The sequence below is a fragment of the Harpia harpyja genome, chromosome 13 (genome assembly GCF_026419915.1).
Source record: "Harpia harpyja isolate bHarHar1 chromosome 13, bHarHar1 primary haplotype, whole genome shotgun sequence".
NCBI classification, from domain to species: Eukaryota; Metazoa; Chordata; class Aves; order Accipitriformes; family Accipitridae; genus Harpia; species Harpia harpyja.
Window position 1 is genome coordinate 1,355,767 of NC_068952.1, and position 19,191 is coordinate 1,374,957.

Consider the following 19,191-nt stretch of genomic DNA (forward strand, 5'->3'; position numbering starts at 1 on the left):
ACCACCGCAGCAGCTGGCCACAGCAGCTGGCCGTAACGGAGTATGCATTAGCAGAGCAGTAAGCCATGAGAGGGTTAATGTCAGTGTAGCAATAAGCCACAAGGCACAACTTCCTCACCTCTGCCCCAGGTCCCTGTCCTGTCAAAAGGGCAGGACTGATGGAGAGGGAGCTCGTAAAAAGAAGCACCAACTTTCCCTCCTGCCCTGCCCAAAACAGGGAGCTTCCCCTCGGTTCGGTGCCGAGACAACAGCTACGTAGCTGCCGCACGAGGACCCTGCTGCAAGCCTTCTCTGAGGGAAACCACAGCACTGCAAACGGTTGGGGTGATGCTTTAGGTCACAGGCATGTGAGGAGCGGGCTGTCGAGTCAGGGAGCAGCACAGGACTGGAAAAAGACCCCCTTTCCCCTACAGAAGCAGCAGCACGGTATTTACATACAGTAGGGATTCCCAAACCGTGACATACGCACTGCTAATCACCATCAGGCAGCCCCCAGTACAGAGATGGAGCTCCCAGTGCCCGCGCTGATACAGCAGGCAGAGTCCATGGAGCCCTATGCTAAGGCAGGCTGGTCCCACGCCATAAGCCATGCACTTGCCAGTGCATCTTGGTACACAGCTCCTGCCTCTAGCTTCCTCAAAGCAGCACAGCCGCTGTGTTTATGCCTCACCCGGCTATGCTGTTTTGTCTTTGGGGGAATGAAACCTTTCAAAAAGCCATCGTGGTGCTCAGTCGGTGCCCTTCCCAGAGCAAGCACATCTTTCCCATGAGACAGAAACAAGTGAGAGAGATCTCCCTTACTCTGCCGGTGAAGGAGCTCCTGTCCTTGCTGAGGTTCCTTTAACTAGTTACATACCTACTCAACCCACTGCAGTGTTTCCAAAAACACAAGACCTCTTAAAACAGGCTGAGCCAACAGGCCAGTTCCAACTCATTTTCCCTTATAAGTATACAACATGAAACAGCCCCAGCCCTGTTCTCATGGTCTTACATCATCCCTTCCCCTCCTCCCCAGGATGTCTTACTTCTGTACCCCTCTTTCATAGCGAAACTGATCTATGAAGAGCAAGCTTGGAACAATAACAGACAAATTACCCACATCAATTCAGACTAAAAAGCACAGCTGCCCCAGGTCTCCGTTACATGCCACTGGAGATGGAGGTCTGCTACAGCAGCATGCAGGGAGGCCCCCATCGCCAAACAGTGCCCGCCTTGAGTTCTCTCCCAGCCACGCAGCACGCACTGGCACCAGGCTAACGATTAGAGCAGACAGACAGGACCACAAGTTGTCCAGAGAGATGTATCTGTAGGACCGAAGCTCTACTATTACACAGGCATTTTATCCAACTTCTTTTAGAATGATATGTTTAAAAACCAAAACCCAAACATGTACCCTACTCAATTCTTGTTATTATTTCCAAAGTCAGTTAAGACTTTGGTCCCAATTTAGGCATTCCTTGATTAAATACATCAGAAAAGAGCCTAGGGAAGAACTACCCACCCCCCCCAATTTAAGTCTAAGTCGTACTGGTAGGTCTTTTGGTAGTGTCACCACAAATCTGATGCAAATGCTCTTGCAGGAGGGACCCCTGGCCAACATAAGGCGCCCAACACATGAGCCTAACGCAACAGGACTCCTTTTTCAATACAAGCATCTTCAATATGGGGTCTTTCGGGAACTTCTATCTAATGTGAACAGGCCTAACAGCATCTAAAGAGGGCATTTACTGGGGTATGCTGCAAGAAGGGGAAAACCCATCAAACGGTAACACCCTTAATTAGAAGAGCAATATGGATAAAAACTGTAAGGTATGGCTCACACCTTTAGTATTGAGGCTTCATACTAGCTGTAACCTGGTATGAAGTATTGCTGCCTCATACCCCAGCCCTGAAAACATGCAATCAAGACTTGGTTTTGTCTTCTGCTTACGAGCAGGCACAGAGACTTGACAAATAAGCTTTATGTCAGGGACTTTTTGCTCATCGATTCATGCAGGAAACATCACTGCAGTCAGGACCCAGTAATGAAACCTAACTGTCTATACATTTTTTTAACGTTAGCAGGTGCTTCTGTTATCTGATCACAAAAAGCCCAAGCTTCACTGCCCAGAAACATTAAGGAAATAATATTTTCGCAGCATTTCAGAGTGAGCGGTACTGCAACAAACACGAAAACAGTAGCTTTTCCGAGCCCCCCGGTCTCAGCAGCAGCGTTTTCTCAGCGGCCAGCTTTGTGCCGAGGACAAACCGTTCATTGTTTCAGCCACCTGAAACAGACGCCGCTCTGATTCACGGGGGGACGCTGCTGCCGCTGCTGTGTGGTGGTGATGGTGGAGCTGGGAAGCAATGCACAGGGTTTCCTGCAGCACGCAGCCGGCCTGAGCCAATCAGGAGTGCCTGACTGAGATCGCACCAAAGTAGGTATTAAAAAAAACCCTCCAAAAAAAAAAAAAAAAGAGAGAGAGAGAAAGAAAGGAAAGCCCCGCACTTCCTCCTCGCCAGCTCCTCCGACGGACCGCCCCCATCTGCTCTCTTTCGGGCCGCCTCCCCTCCTGCTTGCCTCAGGGCCGTGACCGCCCCACAGCCGCCCCCCTCGGATGCCTCCCCGCCGCGGTACCCCCCAAACCGCTCCCCTACCCCCTCACGGCTGCCTCAATCCCTTTCAACGCCCCTCCCAGCAGCCCCAATCCTCTCATTTTTGCCCGGCAGCCGCCCTCCCGCCTTTTTCCCCTCACGGCTCCCTGAGCCCCCAACTCTCCCCTCAGCGCCTCCCCTACGCTCACCCCCGCGGCACACCTTGGGGCAGGTAATCCCGCCCCACCTAGCAGAGGGGATGCTGCCATTGGCCGGCCGGCGCGCGACCGCCGTCCATCAGCCGGGGGCTCCCCCTGTGATTGGGCAGCCCACCCAAGCCGGGGTGGGGGGTGGGGGGGAAACTGTAGGGTGCGTGGGTTCCCCCTCCCCCCCCCCCACACCCGTAGGGCGGGGACGCGCATGCGCGCGGAGCCGGGGGGTCCGGGGCGTTGCCACGCAGGGCTCCCACCATAGCAACCGCTTCCTCCTCCGGGCACGGCGGACCGTGACGTCGGCAGCGTTTCCGCCCGGCTCGCGCCCTCGCCGCTTCCCTTCCTGCTGCCGGAGCCCGCGCCGCGCCCAGCATCCGAGGGGACAAGCCGCTGCCCGCACCGCGCTCCGCCACCCGCCGTGCCCCGCCGACGCCATGGTAGGGAGCCGGGAGCCGCCTCGGGGGGAGCGGGCCGTTGCGCTTCCCCTCCCCCCTCTGCCTCCTCTTCCTCCTCCCCCGCCTTCATCCCCGGGGAAAGGGGGGGATGGGGGCGGGAGGTACCGCCCGCCCGCCGGCCGCATCCCGGCCTGCGCCGCCGTTGTGCCCGGCGGCATCGCGCCCCTCTTTCCTTCTCCTTCCCTCCCCTCGGTCCTTTCCGCTCGCCTTTGAACTTGAGGCGGCGGATCCGTTCTCCTCCCTTTTTGCCCCCCCCCCCCCCGCCCCCATCCCGCCATGAGGCGGCGGAAGGTTACTCCCCCCTCCTTGAGGCGATGGAACTGTCCTCTCCCCTTCGTCCTCCCCCCCCCCCCCCCGGGAGGCGATGGTACGTTCCGCGCCGCACACAGGCGCTAGGGGCAGGCGCGTCCATTTTGCCCCGGGGGGGGGGGGGGGAGCGGTGAGGAGAGCGAGGCGGGAAGAGCCGGGGGGGGGGGAGCAGCGGCCCCTCCCCGTGCCGCAGGGCGCGGCCGGGGGGGAGGGGCGGCATCCCCCCACCCCACGCGAGGGGCTGCGTGGGGAGTGGGAACCCCCCCCCCCACACACACACCCCCCTTCACGGGGGGCTGCCCCGCTCGGGAGGAAGCGCGGCCTCAGCCGCATCCGCCCCCGACGAGCGGCCCAGGGCGGGAGCCATCTTCCCCAAAACTGAGGGGTTTTCGGGCCTGGCCTAGAAAAAAAGGCGACGGCTCTTCGGTGGAGCCGGGGGGGGGGGGGAAGAACCCGTCCTACCGCCAGCCCGGGGGCCCCCGTTCCAACGTTCCCCGGTGCGCAGTCGCCGGGGACCGGGCCGGCCTTGCATCAGGCCCGGCTGGAGTCAGCAGTCCTGGTAGCAGACAAAAGGGAGGGGGGGATGGGATGGGATGGGGGGGAGCAAAACCCGCGGAAGGAAGACGGTAATCGTAACAAACACGTTTTTGCAGCGACTGCTCGAAGAAGCTTGAATTTTGAAGGTGCTTGCCGCAAGGGCTTGGGAGAGTTTTGTCTTGCTTCTCCGCACAGGGAAGGTCTAATGCTGGAAAGGGAGGAAATACGGAAATGTATTCACCATAACACACCGACTTGCCCATTTTCTCTGGCTTTCAAAAAAGTGCCAGGGGACTCCTTTCACAAATGGGGCAGAATAGACCAAACGGCTAGCATGCTTCGTGGTGGTTCGTTTTCGGTTGGTTTGCCTACACTAAAAGTTTGCATCCCCGTTTAACTCGGGCTACTGCGACTGACAAATTCACTTGAATTACTAGCTTACAGTTTTATCTGCTGTCCCGTTTTTGCTTGAGTCATGCACAAGCACTTGTCCAGCAACAAACGCTTGTGTGTTTTGACGCACTTGCCTAGTTATTTGCCATTAGTAGAGGGGTTACATCTTGAGGCCTCCCCATGGTATTTACCTTTAGTTTCTTAAGCATGTGGTATATCTAGTAAATAAACTTTTAGCCTGTATAGACCTGGCAGACAGGATGTGCTACTAATCTCCCTGCTTCCTATAACACCCGAGTTGGAGCATCTATGGCTGGTCTGCAGTGTGGAGCAGAGCTAATGGGAGTTGCAGATGAAGCTGCTAAAAGTCTGACGAGACTTGCAGCTCTTGTTTAAAATAGGCTTGTCTGAACAAGCTAGCTACCACCTCTGCAGTACGCAAACCTAGTTTAGAATGACTACTCAGTGTGTCAGGCTTCACCTTGCTTCAGAACCAGAGAATTCCCCAGTCAGTCAAAACTAGTATTTCTCATAATGATCTCCTTTTTGGAACAGGGTCTGGGTTGGCTTTTTTAAGATGCTTTCCAGTTGCTGCAAATCAACTTGCTTTTGGGCAAAGAGTGTAGGCCTTCTGGCAAAGCACAGTAGTGCCAGCAGGAGGGCATCATTTGGTTTCAAAAGAGCATTGGATTTTCTGCTTTTGTGTCTTGCCACAAGGTTCAGTTTCTTTGCTACTGGATTAAATGAGTCCATGGTCTTTGGAGGACCGTGCAAATTATTTTTCTTGGTTGTTAGTCAATACTATTTCCAAATCTGTGTAATTACAAGGTACATATGCCTCATATACTAGATGACAGCCTCATGACAATTGGTAGTGTGGGTGTCTGGCATGTTCCTACTTGCCTTGTCAGAATATCGCTATCAAGAGGCTCCTGCTGGGAGCAAGGGCTGACCTAAGCGATCTCATGTGGGAGAGCCTGCGGACAGCCAGAACTTGCATGTAAAGCTGTTCAGAGCCTTTCGCTTGCCTGACTGTTCAGCATTCACAGCGATCTCCAGGATGGATACTTCAGTAACAAGTATCTGGGATGCCCAGAGCAGGCCTTCAAAGCCTGTTTTTAAGGGTGAGGTTTAAGCTTTAGGTTGCCATAGGCGCCTGGAGGGCCACAAGAAAATTCTTACAGACACTTGGGCTCACAATAGCTGATTTCTGTGCTGGATGTGTTTCTAAGAGGCTTTGCTTTCCTGTAAGATTTCTGCTGCATAGCAGCTTACACCCGCATTACCTTAAAAACATGTGTTTCAACACAGGAACGGGTACTACTCAAAACTTCTGTCCTGCTACTGGCTACCCCAGTTCCTGTTTTTCAGCAGCGTTGCTGGGATTGCCTTTTGTGGGTATTGCTTGTTATACCTGCCTTGATAATTATATCAGGAGTGAACTTCATGGTAGCTTGGACAAGGTGATGATTTCCTCTTTGGCTGAAAGCTGAGGAAATGACCTCCAGGAATTCAGGGGAGACTTTTTTCCTGCTTTTTTTTTTTTTTTTTAATTGCTTTCTTACTCATCTCTCCTCATCTAGTCGATAACCTTTCTTATTGGCAGGGGGGAAAAAAAAAGCTGAATAGAGTTTTGATTCCTTCCCCCATGCCTTCTCCCCCAAAAAGAGACAAACTAATGCAAAATAAAAAACTTGAGTCTACCTGGCAAGATCTGCCTACAAGTGATATGCAAATGACTCTGTACTTCTTGCTGGTTTATGGTTTGCAAATAATGGCCTCTTGCACAACAGCAGTAAAAAGGCAGTTAGTTATGTTTCCTATCATGCTTCAGATCTGAACTGAAGCTTTGGACTTCCACATGCATGGGCTGCCTGGTGTAAATGGAGGTGTCTGTCTGTCTGTCTGTAGGTAGTAGCAGAGGACATGGGCCTATTGGGGCTTGGGAAGTCACTGGTGTTCCCACACTGGTGCTGGTCTTTGGGGTGAAGTTAAACTAGTCACTCCATGCATTGCCTTCTTTCCTACTCAGTAAAGTGTGGATGGTCATATCAGATAGGGGTTTTTGAGTGCTCAAATAACAGATTAAAAGCAAAGCAGTATTTAAGATCCTTATATTTTTAACCACCTACGTTTTCAGTCGGCTTGTCGGCCATAGCTGATACCTTTTCAGAGGCCTGATTTGGTAAAATCTAGCAGTCTGTTAGCTGCAGCCAGGCTGTGTGACCCTCCCTTGCTGCTAGGTGCTCTCCCAACCAACTTGGCTTAGTTTTCCCTTGAAGGTCTCGGTGCTGATGGTGTCCCAGGCTATTCTGTGGCAATGTAAGGCACAGCTTTGTGAAGGCTGCTGTCCCAGAAGAGTTGGGTGGTAATAGGTTTAATTGAAAAAATATCTGTCGCAGAGATGTACTATGACACATTACTGAGTCAGATGGAAATGCCACATAATTACACAGGCAGTTCTGGCAGTGGTAGGGGATTTTGAAGGTAGATAGGAGAGATGGTATGCCAAGCATAGGGGAAACAAGGTGCTAGCTGAAGAAACTGAGAACCAGATGTGTGGCAGTAGTGTGACTAGCAAACATGGGAGCACAGTGTTCTCAAATCTGCCTTTGCAATTAAACAAGGCATACTTCAATAAGTTCTTGGTGTCAAATTCTGGAAAAATCGATGATGCTTTTCCAAGGAGCAAAAGTTTCCACTTGAGTAGCTGTGGATAGTCCACGCTGGTGTATACAATGTGTGTGCATGATTCCCAAACTAAACAGGTCGAGAACTGGTTCTTGAAATGTCTCTGTAGGTAACACATGCACAGGCACCACTATGGAGGGTGCTTAGGTTCTGATCACAGGAAAGAGAACACACGCTGTAAAATTGTCAATACATAAAAACAAATTTAGTCCTTCAAACTTGTCTTGAGGCAAACTAAGTCATTAGTTTAAAGTTGTCTTGGCTGTCTTACAGTTGAGGAGGGAACAAAGACTTTTCTTAGGTAAAATACTTTAAATATTTGAGGAAAATGCTGGAGTTCACAGCGCTTCCTAACAAAAGAGAAGGCAAATTTCATTGTGTCAGAGTTGCATTTCAGTGCATGCTTGCTACAAATCCAGTTTATCAGGCGTCTGGCATGTGTGTCGCTCCTGAAATGGCTTTCTGTATATGGGGATTTTCTTGAGAAAGCTCTGGATTATTCTTTAGTCTTCCCCCATTTAGATTAAATTTCAGTTGTAGAGTGCTTGGCGATGGAGGCAAAATGTTGGAAGCTATTAGTGGAGGCAGCTGGGGACGGCTCTTGCAGTTGGAAGCCTGCTAGACAGAAGGCTCTCTCTTTGGACTGCCCTGTGTAGGGACGGCATTCTGCTCTCACAAGACTTCTGCAGTGCTTTGCACTTAAGGCAGGAACGATGGCTTTGTGTAGGGAATAAGAGCTGCTGTGTTACTGCAGCGCATGCTGACAAGGCATTTAATGCAACCATTACCTCATGTGCCTACAGCAGTCTATATGAAAATACAATGGGGATACTGGTATAAGGGCTCCAGAATAATGTATGAGGCAACGCTGCCCACAAGACATGCCGCCTTTGCAATAGTTGCATGGAGGTACTGGGGGAGAACTCATTTTTGCTGATGCCCTCAGAGAAACTTACTCTGTCCATTCTCGCCTGAATGTCTCCCTGAATATGCTGTACTGGTGTCATTTGTCATTTTTCTATCTGATGATTAGGTGGCTTGCCTCCTGGCTGCTGCTTTGTTTCAGCGAGGTTAACAGGCCCCACAGTTAAGGTTCTCGACACCTATAGAAACAGGCTGGCTACTTGAATGTAGTCTTTTCTCTGCAGCTGAGTCCCAAGAATGGTTTTAAGTTGGTGTTGCCTGTGTTACAGGGTTGATCTGTCCCCTGCAACAAAATGTCACCAGCTGATGGTCGTGTATCCCACAAGTACCTGCAATATGTACTGCTCAATGAACAGCCAGCCACCTGTGTACCAGTCCAGAGTTGGATAACTGCTTTCATACTGAAAAAGGAACAGAACCAGGCTAGCTGTTGTAGCCCTGCAGCGTTCAAGCCAGAATGCACAAAATAATAATGAATGTGCTGTATTGAATCCTCTGAGCAGAGCGGTATTGGGCCAAAGAGAGAAAATCCAGACTAACAAATAAACATTTATTCTGTCATTACTGATGGGGTGGAGGCTTCTCACCAGCTATTCTTCTGGACGAATCAGCAGAGACACGGTTAAAATGTCAATTGAGGACATGTGTTTAGGAGTGTGCTCTTAACAGTCATCCTGTTGCTGCCCTACACAGAATGGTTGCAACCACCTTACAACAAAAGCTCCCTAGGGTTTGGGGTTTTTTTTATTATTTTTTAAGTATGTTTATGAAGCCAGTTGTGGCTGGTACAAGCCCAGGGTTGAAGAGGGAGTCCTACAGTTACAGAAGTAAGATCCTCTCTTTGGAAGCAGTTAGTTGCACCGGGAGTTTATGGGTTCATTTCAGCCCATACTGTGACACAGCTATAGGGTTTTCTCAGATGGAACAAATCTGCATTGTGCCTAGCAATATAGTGGCTGCTAATGTCAGCCTGTGTGATGAATCCAGGGGTTGAGGAGTAGCACCAGCTACTAACAGCCTTTTGGTTTGGAAAGCTAGAAAATCCAGTTCTTACTATTGTCCCTTCAGCTTCTGATCAGTGCCAGTTATCAGCTGCAGTTTAACAGTGAATTTTGAGTTTCCAGACTAAATACTCTCAACATTTTTGGAATCTGAACTGACTTGCCAGCAGTGCTCAGTTTCTTTATAAGGAAACAACTTGTCTCCCGACTTGGAGACATGTTTCTGGCTGTGCAGTAGCACAAGCATATGCTCTTTAACTGCACAGTTTGCATTAACCTGCAGCTCTGTTGCTGCTGCTTGCTTCTGGCTCTCTGCTGAGCATTAACCTCTTCTTTCAAAGCTAACTTCTTGCCAACAGGAATTGGTGTGCGGGGGTGATTGAGAATTGACAAAGGCTGAGCTAGGTGACATGAACCACTTTTATGCAATTAGTAGACTCATTCCCATGTTAGTTCAGGCTTTCTGAGGATTTTCTACTTAGAATCTTGAGTTTTTTGTGACTAAAACCTGAGTCTTAACACCTGTTGTCAGCTACTGAGGTGCCATTAGTTAGAAGACAAACCTCCGGGGAAAAAACATTGTCATGAGTTCACTGTGGATTTGTCCTTAGTGAATGATGCAATAGTTCTAGTCGCTGTACTGTTTGCTTTATTAGGGCGACCTTGTATTATTTAGAGTCTTCCCAGAGAGCACTTGCCTACACCAACCGCAGGGATGGGAGGAGAAAGGCCTTTATTCCTCATTAGTTCTCCATCACACTCTGACAAAGTGCAGTCTCTCCATATGGAGGAGGTGACATAGGAATGAGTCAGTTTGAGTCGATGTTTGCACTTTTGCTCGAATTTATCCTGGAATAGGCTTTCTCCGCTTACTTTCCTTGCCTTATTGGTGATATGCAGAAGGGTGGCTGCCTGCCAGGCAGCTGAGGCACAGTGACTTACTCCCTGTTCTTCTATCCCAAAGTGAGTGCAAGGGATTCTGGGTAGATTACCCCTAATAGACAAGCCATGCATTGCAAATCTTGAGGGAGGTCCCCTTGTATTTGAGTAAACCCCTAAAGAGCACTGTTCTCCACGGTAGAGAAAAGCTTCTGTCTCAGATTCACTGCTGTATGAGATTGCCCTGGTTTTGCATGACCAGCACTTGGGAGATCTAGGTGCCAGACTCCATGGTAATAGATTCTGCCAGCTGTGCCACCTTTCTTCACTGGGTTAGCAAAGCTATGCCAGCTGCTAGAAGTTACAGAAGGAGAGATGTTGGTAGAAAAAGCAGAATCTGGGCTCATCTGAGGTCCTGCGTGGTAGGCGTTGGTCAAGGCTTTAAAATACACGTTAAGTAGTTGTTCAATGAATAACCATCTCAAGGACAGCCTGTTTGAAAGCTAGCACTAAGCAGTTCTCCTTCACCACTGACACCCCAGGTTTTGCAGCTGAACTCTGCTGTTTCTCTAGAACACTGCCACTCTGACAAGGTACAGTGTCCCCCACAAAATGAATCCATCAAGCACATGTTTTGGGGCTGAGCTTAAGGAAAAACAAAATGAAGAACAACCTTTAGTCTTTCTCAGTTGGTATATCTCACCTCATGGTTTACCTGACTGTTAGTACTGCTGACTGTGCTTATAACAGTGATGTGTGGCAGTTTACACAGAGGGAGGAGGGCAGTTTTCCTTCTGAGATATGAATTGCCGTATGTGAGGATATATCATTTGAATTTGGAAGACCAAAAACCAACAGGGGGAGAAGCAGCATTAGAAAGGAATCTCACTGTTTACACTGCATGCAGCATTTTGAACAGATAGATGAGTGTTGCACAGGCTTCAATTTGGTTTTCACTGCTCTGGCCGTGATGTTCTTCCAGTCTGCTGACCAGTATGGCTTCCCATATTTGCAATATTCGCTATTGCACAGCTGCTTTTAAGCTCTCCAACTTTGCTGCACTCTGAGAACAGAAGTCATATACAAATGCTTCTACCCTGCCACCTCTTTTTTTTTTTTTTGTCTCATTCCCAAAAAAGCAGCAGGCTGAAAATGCAGTTCAGCCTCTCGTCATTCTTGCTAGGTCTTGTCCTCTTTATTCTGTGCAGCTGCCTTTAACATTAGATTGGTAATGCTGCATCTGCACCTCCCATTACAGCTAGCGCAGGGCAATGCCACTAAGTAACTAGAATTTCCCATCACACTTAAAGGGGAAAACAAAAAAAAAGTTCAAAAGGCAGGCAGCTTGCTTTAAAAAGTGATGGAGGAACTGCTGGGAAGTAGACACTTTAACTGTTAGACTTGCGAGTTCTCCCTTTAAAACACTGCGTTCAGAGCAACTTCTGAAAGTTGGCTTGTTCAGCTAAAAACTGTACTACTATAGTCCCAGTACCCCACTACATGTCTCTTGATCTCTAAACCAAATCCATGTGACAAGCATGGAATTTGGCCATGTTTTACATCTGCTCCTAAAGCTGCTAGCAAGCATGGTAGAAATGGCTAGGAAACTTTGAACAGAAGATCCTCGTGGACTTGATTGTCTAGCCAGCCTGAAAAGGGTAACAAAATTAAGCTGCTGTAATGCCAAAGGATCTGCCGCAACTGAATCTCGGAGGACAAGGGGTGGACATGCATGTAAAACTACCCCAAAACAGTGTTCTAATATAAGTAGGATTGCGCCTTCTTCAGAATAGTTTTGGTTTGGCAGCTGGCTGTGGGCAGCATCAAGACTCCAGATTCTTTACTTGGCCTGGAAAAAGAGGGCCTGCAGCCTTTTCTGACGAGACTCTGAGGCCGCTGGTGACTATTGCCAGTAGTGGTTGTCTTCTAGCCTCGCATTTCAGGCAGTGCAGTAATGTAGTTGTGAAAATTTGCGGCGGTAGCCCTAAGGGTCTTTGCTCTTGTCTTTGCAGGCATCTGGAGTACAAGTTGCCGATGAGGTATGCCGTATCTTCTACGACATGAAAGTGCGGAAGTGCTCTACGCCCGAGGAAATTAAGAAGAGGAAGAAGGCTGTCATCTTCTGCCTCAGTCCAGACAAAAAGTGCATTATTGTGGAAGAAGGCAAAGAGATTCTGGTGGGAGATGTCGGTGTGACAGTTACCGACCCTTTCAAGCACTTTGTGCAGATGCTTCCCGAGAAGGATTGCCGTTATGCCTTGTATGATGCAAGCTTTGAGACCAAGGAATCCAAAAAAGAAGAGCTGATGTTTTTCTTGTGGTAAGCTGTCTTCCCAACTCACTCATTCCTAATATGCAGTCTAAGCGCTGTGGGTGAGGTCTCCGAGTGTTTGTATTACCCAGGCTGGCAAGATGGCAGGCTTAAAGTGAGCCAGACAGCCTGATGCCTGTCATCCGAGCCATGAGACGTTTCACTTGTTCATAATCGGTAGGATACTGCTTCTGTCTGTGCTGGACAATAAATGTCACTAATTGCACTCTTTTTGGTGTGTCCCATTAGGGCACCAGAACAAGCACCTCTCAAAAGTAAGATGATCTACGCAAGCTCCAAGGATGCAATCAAAAAGAAGTTTCAAGGTATGTAATACAGCTAACGCTCCTAGCTGTGCCATGCCCCTATGATGCTTACGCAGCAAGGCTTAACTTTTGGCTAATTGGTTTGGTTTGGGTTTTTTGGGGTGGTTTTTTTTGAGATACCAGTGAGACATGAAAACTTTACAGGTGAAGTGCCCTGTGACAGAGCTAAAATGAGCTCTGGCTAAAACTTACACTGTCTGACTTTGAATTTTAGAGGCGCTAGAACTGTGCTCAGGACAAGAGCAGGCTTTGCGATCTGTGACACCATAGCCGTGCTGCACAGAGCAGCACATCTGCACCAGACAGGCTAGAAACCATTAGATTCATAACACGGAGCTGGATTTTGTGCAGAGCTGCCCCTGTGGCAGAGGACTTTCAGCCCTGTGTCTGTTGAAATACACAATCTCATAAACTTACTGTGGTGTAATAGTAGTAATTAATTCACTCGATTTAGAGATGCAGTTGTGATTACTCATTTTAAAAGGCATTGCATCTCCAAGTGGAGAAGCGAAGTACTGTTCAGCCTGTCGGGCACCATTAACCAAGGAGTAAACACCTTGCTGCAGCATTCAGAAATTTCATGCTAAGTCGGTCATTACGATGGCTTGTAGCCAGATAGCACTGCCCCCCCCCCCCTTCAGTTCCTCATGCCTCACTGGGCCAAAATCTTGCAGCGTGCAAGACTGACAGGATCATTGTGCAGCAGTGCCAGCCTTCACAGGACAACTCGCCAGTGGATTGGAGCTACCCAGGGAGACTGTTCTGTGCTGCATGTGTCAAAGTTGAAAAAAAGAAATCCTGAAGAAATTCTGCTTTTCTCCACATAAGACAGGCTCCCCCGCCCTCGAAAAAAAGAAACCACTGTTGATTCCTTAGACCAGCGAAGTCTTTCTGGTCTCTACATCTCAGGTTCTCACTCTGATTCTTTCACCCACCTCTCCAGAGGGGGAGCTGAGTCAGCCATCTTAGTGTGCTTGCGCGTAGCTCCCTCATCTGCCATATCCAGGGTAGCACTAGAAATGAGAGACTTGCTCGTAAGATAGCCTGCAATGAAAAGGCTAACAGTCTGAGCACTGATCTAGTGAAAACTTTCTCCCTGATATTTCTATGTTGATATTTGGTGTGTAGCCAGGTGTCTCCTCTGACACATCAGGGGAAAACCATCCAAATTCCTAAGCTAAAGCAGGACTTACCTGCTTGAGTGACCGGATTGCCTCTTCTAATGTTACTACCAAGTATGTTTCTTTGATTGATTACTAGCATGTTGAAATACTGCATTATTGAGTGTTTTGCCTCTTCTTTTAGGCATAAAGCATGAATGCCAAGCAAATGGGCCAGAGGACCTCAACCGAGCTTGCATTGCTGAGAAGCTAGGAGGCTCCCTAGTCGTAGCTTTTGAAGGAAGTCCCGTGTAGATGTCATACAGTGCCACAACTCTACAAGCATTCCATGTTTTAATATATCAGTTATGTAAAGCAACCATTCTAGGCAAGGGTTTCACTAACTGTAGGGAAGCTGTCTTGTAGAATAAAGTAGATTTTGGAGATGTAGCTCGTATGTACAAATGACCCTAAATAAATTGAATCTAAGGATTTATCTTGGTGTATTAATATTTGCATTGGTTGTCCAGCCCAATACTGTCCCCAATGGATTAACACTAAAGGTCTCCAAAAATTTTGGTCCAATGCAGCAGTGTATCATGGGATGAAAGGGGGGGGAGGTGAGAACAATCTGGTTCCTCCTGTTCTTACTTTTCTAAATTGTAACAAGCAAAATTCAGTCTTTTTGAGGCTACTGGCCAAATTGCCAAACTCAAAATCTTTTCCCCTGTACCTGTTTAATGCAAAACTTAAAACCTGTAGTTAAAGTTAGGCTAAAGCAGCCTGTTGGCACCAAAACTGGGTTAAATTCTTAGTGCTTGCAGTTGCAGAGCAGTACTAATAAGGCTAATTCTGAAGTTAAATAGAGATAAAATAGACACACTTTTCTGGAGAAATAGTCCTAATCCACTCTCTTGTAAACTCACGGTGCAGTAATAATATTTAAAGGTTCACTTGTTCTGTAGGTTCAATTTTCTTGTTATGAAGTGTCTTGAGGTCTCTTCCAGCCTGAGTGATTCTATAGAAATTGCTTTTCTGTTGATATAGTTTAATTTAGAACTACCTTAGTTTCTCTAATACACACTTGCTAGCGGATCGGATGCTTCTGAGGCTTTTACAAATGCAGATTCTTATATTGGAGCTCTCCAGTTATGGGTAGTTCAATGAGAAAGAACCACATCTTAAAAAGTGGTGGTTTTCAGCCCCAGTCTTTGGTCACTTGGTCCATTTGTCCATAATTACTATTGATTTAACTTAGTAGAACCAATCAGCCTGACTAATACGGCTTGATCTGGGCTTTTTGTCTGTTAGCTTCTTTAATTCTGTAGAAATGCATGGAAATATCACCTACTAGAAAGTTTGACCTGAAATGCCTTTTGTATGGGGGGTAGAGAACATTCCTGTGCCAGCTACAGAGATCTTAAAAGCTTCCATGTTTCACCAGTGGTTGATTAAAGCTGTTTCCTTTGTGTAATGTGTACATGGGAGTTGCATAGAGTTTTCCTGTATGTCTGTAGAGAAAAAGAAAAAAAAAAAAAAAAAAAACAAAACCCTTAGCCTCCAGTGCGTTACTGTGATATGTTCTGTGCGTGCCAAATTCAAATAGCCTAAATAAATGGGGTTTCCCTCCCCTGGGTCAGTGACTGATTCCTCTCCAGCCTCCGGATTAGCCCTCCTGCAGCAGAGCCGGTGCTGCTGGCTGAGCACACCGGAGCCCTGCGTAAGCCGGCTGCTCGGGGAGCTGGTACGCCTTCCGCAGGTACTGCCCTGTGGTGTTCACGGGGGAGAAGGGATGGGGGGGGGAAACAGGCTGGAAGGAGGAGCTGGTGGAGGCAGAGGGAGTTGGGGGGGAAAGCTAGAGCCAGCCTGCTGCAGGCTCTAGCTCCCTAACAGTACCTGCTCTCTGCCTTTTAGGCTTCGGACCCAAATTTCCGTGGGTTGGGGAGCTTCCTGGGAAACACATTTGCAGTCTGAGCAGGAGAAACCCAGCACGTGTGGGTTATTTTGTGCTGCTTTCCCTGTAAGAACTGAGGGAGCTTTCTCTGGCCAGCCTGACGAAGCCCGGGCAGTTACAGGCTGCCCCTTCCTCTGCGAGCTCTCGCCAGCTGTGCAGGGACAGAAGGCCGTACTGTCCCTGCAGCCTCTCGGCAAAGCGGTGCGCTGGTTTATCTGCAGGGCCAGGGACATAATGGTCCATTACCTAACTCAGCATGTGCCCTCTCTGGCCACGCTGCATGGTTAAAACCTTTAATTAAAGGCGGGCATTGACCGCTTGCTCTAACTTGGCACCCGCACGGGTCACAGGGTTGGGAGCACAAGGTTTTCTGATGTAAAGAGATCCACTGGAGCGAAGCTTTCTGATTTGGAGAAAAGCAAACCGGCCTGGTTTCTGCTGCTGCTTTTTAGCCTGTGTTTCGGTCAACTCTGAGCTCGCCCAAGTGGGTAATCGTCCTCGTCAACAGCTCCTCCTTGCCCGGGTGTCTGCAGTACTGGTCTCTGTCCAAAGTCCAGGTTGAGATAAGGAAACCAGAGTGACACAGCGGGAGTGGTGCTGCCTGACAAACAAAGGGAACTCCCAGCCGAGATCCAGCTGATAACTAGTGCCTCCAGACTTCAGGCATCTTTGAAGAGATATCCAGCCCACGTGACACCGTGGTGGACTTCTGCCTGGGATGTCCTTCCTTGGTTAGAAAATGGAGCAGGAGTCCCTGCAAAGGGGGAAGGATGTCAGACCTGGAAGGTAGGAGGGCATCTCCCACAACGTGAAAGCCCTCGGATCGGGGACTTGGGTACAAAATGCCTTAGTCCCAGGACTTTGAGGGATGGGAGGTCTGAGGTGGCACTTTGGGCCTTGGCTAGGTGTGATCCCACAGCTTCAGCTGATCTAAGAGGCTTTGGCTGCTTTTAGGACCCTCACAGTAAATCCTGAGGTGTTATACTGGTCTCTCTGGAACAGTACTCCTGCTCTCCAGGGCTGCCAGTAACTCTTAACCTTCGCAGCTATAATGCTTCAGGCTTGTCCACGTCGTGGAGTTAGTGGGCCAAACTTCACCACCTCCCTAGGCTGGTTGTCCTTCTGCGGTTGGAGGGGATGAAAAGCACGGGAAGACGTTTCCTCTTCTGTTTCAAGTCCTTAGAGTTAAGGTTTCTCCCAAATCACCCAGACCTTCTGAAAAGGCAAGGCAACCAGGGAGAGACAACACGAGGAACGCTTCCTATAGCTTGGCCAATTGCTGGGGAGAGAAATTACTTTATAACAGGACTGCATGAAGAGAAGAAAAAGGTGAAGGGGGTTCAGCGGGACACAGCTCGGAGCCACGCAAGCTCAGCAGGACCACAGCCCAGGTACTGCACCTTGGCTGCCGCAAGAGCAGAGCTACTAAAAACCTTTTCAAGTCCACGTGCAGGCAACGGTTTCCCAAAAGCCGTTTTTTTGTCCATTACACTGGGGAGAAGATGGGGTTGGGAGATGGAGACTGGTAATTCAGGCCTGAGCTTGAGCAGCAGGTGGTGTAAATGTAATTTAGCTGCTCCAGCAAAGGCAAACTTGAGTGTCTAAGCTGTGGCTTGATAAGCCCAGGCTGAAAGGTAACTTCAGCCATGACTGACATCAGCCAAAGGATCCAGCCTTCCCATCAAAAATCACTCCAGCAAGTAACAAGCCGACAGCGTGGCTTACCTGGAGGAAAGGAGATAACCCTCGGCAAAGCCCACGTTGTGAAATCCCACCAGCTCCTGGGAGAGCAGGGGCTGGCCGGTCCTCAGCCCTGCGTGCTGGTGGGCAAGGCTTGGGTTTTTCCTAGCCCCTCGGGATGTCCTTCCCTTTCCGCCAAGGTGCCGAGGGAAGAAAAAAATCCCAGCGGTACCACTCCAGGTATCGAAAATTAAGCTAAATGTCTTTTCCCCCAAAAAGATGTGGGTTTTTTCAGCTTTGCTTAACAAGATCAGCTCCTCTCTTTCTTTCTAAAACAGCCAGCTCGGTGATGTGTCCTGGAAGGGCACCGTGTCCTCCGACTCTGGGGACATCGAATTTATTCTTGCGTGACTTCTGGAGCCCCATCAGAGCCCCCCCTGCCCGGGATGCCGGCTGCTCTCCTTGCGTTGTGCTGTTTTTGGGGAAGGGGTTTGTTACTGCTCCTGTGTTAACGCCTGGGTATCCGCTCTGTTTTGCACAAGAGCTGACAATAAAGGAAATCGTTGCAAAAGCAAAAAAAACTGAAAAACCGATGGATTGCACTCACTTCGCTGCACCTGCTGCTCTGGGGCTCTTCCCACCGGATGGCTCTCGGGGGGGTGACGGCCACCCTGATACGCTCAACGGGGTTTTTTTTGCAATCCCGGTAAAATTCCTCACTTTTGGGGATCTTAAAAGCCAGAACGTGACAGGCCAGGTCTGCTGCTCTGCGGCAGGAGGTGATGGGGGGGTTGGGGGGGGGGGGGCACATCAGGGCTTGTAATGAGTGTGTGCGGTCTCAGCTGCCGTGCAAGGGGCCCCACAGGGAGACACAGCCCTCTGGCCAAGAGCGTGAGCTCCGTCAGCACCCCATCCTGCGAAGGCGCTCAGCCCATTTCTGCAATGAGCGTGGATGGGCTCAGCACCGATGCGCGCCCCGACTTCTGGGTGCAGCAGCCTTTGCTCAGCCTCCTCCAGCAAGCACCAGTTAAAAAGGTGCCTTCGGAAAAGGATGGGAGCAGGTTTGGGGGGGGGGGTTAGCTCTCAGCTTGTCATTTCCTCAGCCAGAATTCAGCAGAACCCCTTTTTCTTGCTTGGTCAAAGATGGGGACACACACCCCCCCCCCCCTTGTGTGTTTTCCACATCCCTTCTCCATCACAACCCCAAAAGCCACAGTGCTGGGGGTGGGGACAGGACACGTGTCTGCCCAGTCCTGCCTGCGTGGAGTCTCTGGTGTCTAATATAGAGGTTGAGCGCACACTGCCTTCCCCAGCAACAAAATGGAGGCAGGTCTGACCCTCATCCCCCTTCCTGGGCTTGACTTTTTGGACACCCTGGAGGGAAGAAGTGCTTCGGGGGCTTCCCCCCCCCCTTAAATCCCGCTGATGTCAGCATCGGGCTCAGCAGCTTTATTGTGGGGAGACAGGCACTGAGCTGTCACGTGGCCTCTGCCATTTCCTAAGAAACCAGCTTTAAAAAAAAAAAAAGAAAAAAAAAAGGAAAACAAAGAAAAAAAAAAGAAAAGAGAAAAAAAAAAGAGAAAAAAAAAGAAAACCAAAAAAAGGAAAAAAAAAATTAAACAGGAAAGCCACAAGAAGGGGAGAGCAGAGGGCCGGAGAGCCCGGCAGTGACCGAGCACGACCACCACACAACAAACACCCACAGGGACAAAATTCCCGGGGAGCGCGGAGGTTAAAGCAAGCAGGAGGAACGGTCCCCGCTGGGCTGGCGTGGGTCACCCCACTGTGCCCCATCCCCACGGCAGTGGAGCAGTGACACCCTGCCCTGGCTGCCACCGTGTCCCG

The 19,191-nt window shown here is 49.4% G+C and overlaps 1 protein-coding gene across 1 annotated transcript; it reads left to right on the forward strand.

Annotated features, from left to right (window-relative positions):
- The first annotated feature begins 3,032 nt into the window (after positions 1-3,032).
- DSTN (destrin, actin depolymerizing factor) lies at positions 3,033-14,208 on the forward strand. Its single transcript, XM_052806161.1, has 4 exons — positions 3,033-3,223; positions 11,988-12,295; positions 12,536-12,612; positions 13,918-14,208. The coding sequence occupies exons 1-4, from the start codon at positions 3,221-3,223 to the stop codon at positions 14,025-14,027; spliced, it is 498 nt and encodes a 165-aa protein (XP_052662121.1). The 5' UTR covers positions 3,033-3,220; the 3' UTR covers positions 14,028-14,208.
- Positions 14,209-19,191: the final 4,983 nt, after the last annotated feature.

Excerpts from the sequence above, each read along its gene's own strand:
- DSTN (XM_052806161.1), top strand. Across the intron at positions 12,296-12,535 it reads GAGCTGATGTTTTTCTTGTG|GGCACCAGAACAAGCACCTC; the intron begins GTAAGCTGTCTT and ends GTGTCCCATTAG. Across the intron at positions 12,613-13,917 it reads AATCAAAAAGAAGTTTCAAG|GCATAAAGCATGAATGCCAA; the intron begins GTATGTAATACA and ends CTCTTCTTTTAG.